At 57.2% G+C, this 4,105-nt stretch overlaps 1 protein-coding gene across 1 annotated transcript in view; it reads right to left on the reverse strand.

Annotated features, from left to right (window-relative positions):
- ATCAY (ATCAY kinesin light chain interacting caytaxin) overlaps nucleotides 1-3,525 on the reverse strand; it is a 13,824-nt gene extending 10,299 nt beyond the window's left edge. The window contains exons 1-2 of the mRNA XM_041465853.1: nucleotides 3,335-3,525; nucleotides 1,228-1,355 (exon numbers count right to left, since the gene is read on the reverse strand). Coding sequence (XP_041321787.1) covers nucleotides 1,228-1,304 — 77 coding nt within the window. The 5' untranslated portion in view covers nucleotides 1,305-1,355; nucleotides 3,335-3,525. The remainder of the gene's footprint in view (nucleotides 1-1,227; nucleotides 1,356-3,334) is intronic.
- Nucleotides 3,526-4,105: the final 580 nt, after the last annotated feature.

Genomic DNA, 4,105 nt, shown 5'->3' on the forward strand with positions numbered 1-4,105 from the left:
CCTCCCTCCCTCCCTCCCTTTCTTTCCCCCACTCCTCTCTCCTTTAACCCCACCAAAACCCAGGCTGGCAGAGCTCCAGCAGCCGTGCCCTCGGAGGGAATTTCACCCCTCCGGGAAGGGCTGAGCCCCCCGGGAGGCAGAGGAAGGACAAACCCCGTCCTGTGGGCTGCAGCACAGAGGGGCTCACACGGAGGGGACGCAGCTGGGGCTGGCACGAACAGAGCCAGGCTCATCCCGGGGGAACAGGAGCCCCTTTCTCTGTGCCTGGCAACGCTGGGGCTCTGTGGCTGCAGCTGCAGGGGGCTGGGCCAGCCCTGAGAGCCCCCGGGCACCTGCAGCTCACAGAATCACAGAATCACAGAATCACAGAATCATCACAGAATCACAGAATTTCTAGGTTGGAAGAGACCTTTAAGTTCATCGAGTCCAACCCGTGTTCCAACACCTGGGCCCAGCAGGATCCAGAGCCAGCTCCCAGAACTGGCATCGTTGGAAGGGAGCTGTGAAATCCCCCCAAAGCCACCCCAGTGCTGCCCAGGAAGGGCCACCTGGAGCAGGGATGAGTCCAGGTGGGTTTGGGATGGAGAGGGAGAACCCACACCCGGCCTGGGCAGCTGGGAGTGGGAACGAGCTGGGAATGGGGGTGGGAATTCACTGGGGATGGGGGTGGGAATTCTTTGCTGGGGATTCAGAGCACTGGGGATGGGTTTTGGCACCCCTGTGCAGCTGCTGAAGGGGGAAGGTGCCACTTTGGCACCTCCTGTCAGCCCCACAGGGCTGGCACCCACTGGGATTCGCTGCATCCCTGTGGGAAATTCCTGGCACAGCAGCACTGCTCTGTTAGGGACTCTGCTGGATTCAGAGCCTGGGAAGGAGTCCACAAATCCATAAATCCACTCCCACGTGCATCCATCCACCCTCCATCCCTCTGTCCATCCTAACCTCCCTGTGCTCCACGCCCAGCTCCTTTCCCTGCTTCCCGTGCCCACACAGGGCTGCCAAAAACAAACGTGCCAAAAACAGACGTGCCAAAAACAAACATGCCAAAAGCATCCCCAAATTTTTGACGCCCTCAGAGCAGCTCCAAAAATTCTGAACCCCCGTTGGAGTTCAGGCTCCTGTTGCTTCTAAGGCTTTGGGATGGACCCTCCCACTCTGATGGTCTCTCACGGGAAAAAAATAAATAAAATCCTCCCGGTTTTGTTCTGGTTTTTTTGGGAAACAGACCTGGGGAAGTCCTCGTCCTGCCATTCTTCCTTGACATCCACGTTCTCCATCCTCAGCGTGGCCTCCGTGGTGCCCATGGCTCTCGGGGAGGGGCTGGAGGCAGCAGATCCCCCCAGGAAGGGCTCAGGCTGGAAAGGGGAGGCACAGAGGTTGGCACGGAGCATCCCCAGCTGGCAGCAGCCACACTCCTTGGGAAAGCAGGCTGAGAGTGGGCTTGTTTGGGAAAAAAGCAGTGAAATTTTGGATTCTTGACACGTTTTGGGCCAGAAGGAGGAGGTGGGAGCTGTGGGTCTGTTTGGACCCAGATGCTCACCCACGTTTTCCCCTTCTTGCTTCTCCTCCAAGGCCAATCTCCTCACCAATCCCTCTCTGCTGAGGAAAAGGGGACGTGCCTGAGAGGCCAGAGCAGTGTCACCCTGATTTTTTAAGTTTTTCTAAGCTTTCTGATGTTTACATTCTTACAACGAACTTTCTCACACACTTTATACCAATAACTTATCGGCTTGCATTCTTTTATAGAAGAAAAAAATAATTTAATAAGCTGTTAGTTTGTCCTGTGTCATTGGAGAGGTGGCACTTCCACCCTCCAATCCACTGTCACTTTTAGAAATCTATAAATGTTAAAGTCATAAATTAAAAAAATCCCTTTTTACCTTAAAAAAGCAGCGTGTTATTTCGTGCCCTGGGGCATTCCCAAATCCACATTTCTGGGTGGGATGGAAGGCACCAGCCCTGGCTGTGCAGAGATTCCTGTCCCTGCTGCGTGTCCCTGTCCCAGGGATGTCCTTCCCACCCCGGGGAGCCCCAATCCTGCCTTGCTCCAGCTGATCCAAACCCCTGGAGCAGCTCAGCCAAAGGCTGGGGCTGTGTTCCAGTCTGGCCTTTCTTGGGAATGAGCTCAGATCCAAAAATCCTGCATTTCACCCACACTGCACCCCAGGGGCCTTTAGAACCACACATATACAAATAATTTTTAATATTTTTTTGCTGTACAGACAGAGAAATTCAAACCTTTGTACCCAACTCCTGGAGCTCCCAGCAAAGCCCAGTCAGGATTTTCCCAGTCCAGGGAGAGCAGATCCCCATTCCCAGCTGGATCCTGCCCCGAGGGAGCAAGGCCAGGCTGGATCTGCTCTGGAACATCCTCAGGGGGAACCAGCTCCTGTGCTGGGCCCAGCATCACCCACCCACTGCAGGCAGGCCTGGGATGCTCCCCTGAGCTCAGCCCTCACTCTGGGATCATTCCCAGCTCTGGGAACATTTAGGAATATATTTTTTTTGTTCAGGATGAGGGGTCTGGGGTGGCTCCTGGGGCTGCTCTGTCCATGCCCAAGAGCAGAGTCTGCCCATGGCTCTTCCCAGGGTTTTTCCTGGAGGAGACAAATCCGGGAGTGTTTGCCTTGAAGGGAGGAACCTGTGCTCAGGATGAGCCTGAGGCCCGAGCAAATCCAGCATCCCTCTGTATTCCAGGGACTGGGATCAGCAGGGCCAGCTGCCAGCACTGCAGGGAGGGCCCTGCTGGCATTCCCGGGACTGGCATTGACATTCCCAGGACTGGCATTCCCAGGATTATTGCCATTCCCAGGATTATTGGCATTGCCGGGATTGGCATTCCCAGGATTATTGGCATTCCCAGGATTATTGGCATTCCCAGGCCTGACATTCCCAGGATTTGCATCCCCAGGATTTCCATTCCCAGGATTATTGCCAATCCCAGGATTATTGCCATTCCCAGGCCTGCCATTCCCAGGATTTCCATTCCCAGGATTATTGCCATTCCCAGGATTATTGCCATGCCCAGAATTTCCACTCCCAGGATTATTGCCAATCCCAGGATTATTGCCATTCCCAGGCCTGCCATTCCCAGGATTTTCATTCCCAGGATTATTGCCATTCCCAGGATTATTGCCATTCCCAGGATTGCCATTCCCAGACCTGCCATTCCCAGGATTATCGCCATTCCCGGACAGTCCCAAGGAGCCCCTCCTGCCTCCCTCCCTGCCTTCCCTCTCCCATCCACCCCCGGCTCTGGAAAATCCCGCTCCCTGCCGGCCCCGCAGCATCATGGAGGGCGAGGAGAAGGAGCCGAGCCCAGCCCCGCACTCACCGCTCACAGGGGAACAAAGGCCAGCCTTCCTCCCCGCCGGCTCGGCATTCCTCCTCCTCCTCCTCCTCCTCCTCCTCCTCCCGAGCGCTGCGGCTCAGCAGGTGCGGCCCCCGGATGGCGACGGGGATGAGGATGAGGATGGAGGAGCGTGGCGATGCATCTAGGTCGGCTTTGCCCGCGGCAGCCGCTGCTCTGCGGCTCCCTGGGCAGCAGGGATGGGCTGAGGGAGATATTTCTGTTCCTCCAAGGATGTGCTGCTCTCTCGGCAGCAGGGATGGGCTGAAGGCGATATTTGTGTTCCCCCGTTGCTCCCTGGGCAGCCAGGGAAAGGTGCCTGGGATGTGGGATTTGGGATTTGGGAGCATCATTCCCTGGGCAGCAGGGATGGGCTGAAGGCGATATTTGTGTTCCCCCGTTGCTCCCTGGGCAGCAGGGATGGGCTGAAGGCGATATTTCTGTTCCTCCGTTGCTCCCCGGGCAGCAGGGATGGGCTGAGGGCGATATTTCTGTTCCTCCGTTGCTCCCTGGGCAGCAGGGATGGGCTGAGGGTGATATTTCTGTTCCTCCGTGGCTCTGCTGCTCCCTCGGCCCCCCCTCCGCCGCGCTCGGCGATGGCTGCGCTCCCCAAATCAGCTCGTTCCCTGCTTTTGTGCCAGAGCGGGGTCTGCAGGAGGGGAGGGACGGCAGAGGAGCCCTCCCTGTGCCAGCGCGGCTCCAATCGGATGCCAGGCTCCAAATCCGTGCCCGGCCGGGGGGATGGAGCTGCCAGGG

This window comes from Pyrgilauda ruficollis, unplaced genomic scaffold (genome assembly GCF_017590135.1).
Source record: "Pyrgilauda ruficollis isolate IOZ18807 unplaced genomic scaffold, ASM1759013v1 scaffold192, whole genome shotgun sequence".
Classification (NCBI taxonomy): domain Eukaryota; kingdom Metazoa; phylum Chordata; class Aves; order Passeriformes; family Passeridae; genus Pyrgilauda; species Pyrgilauda ruficollis.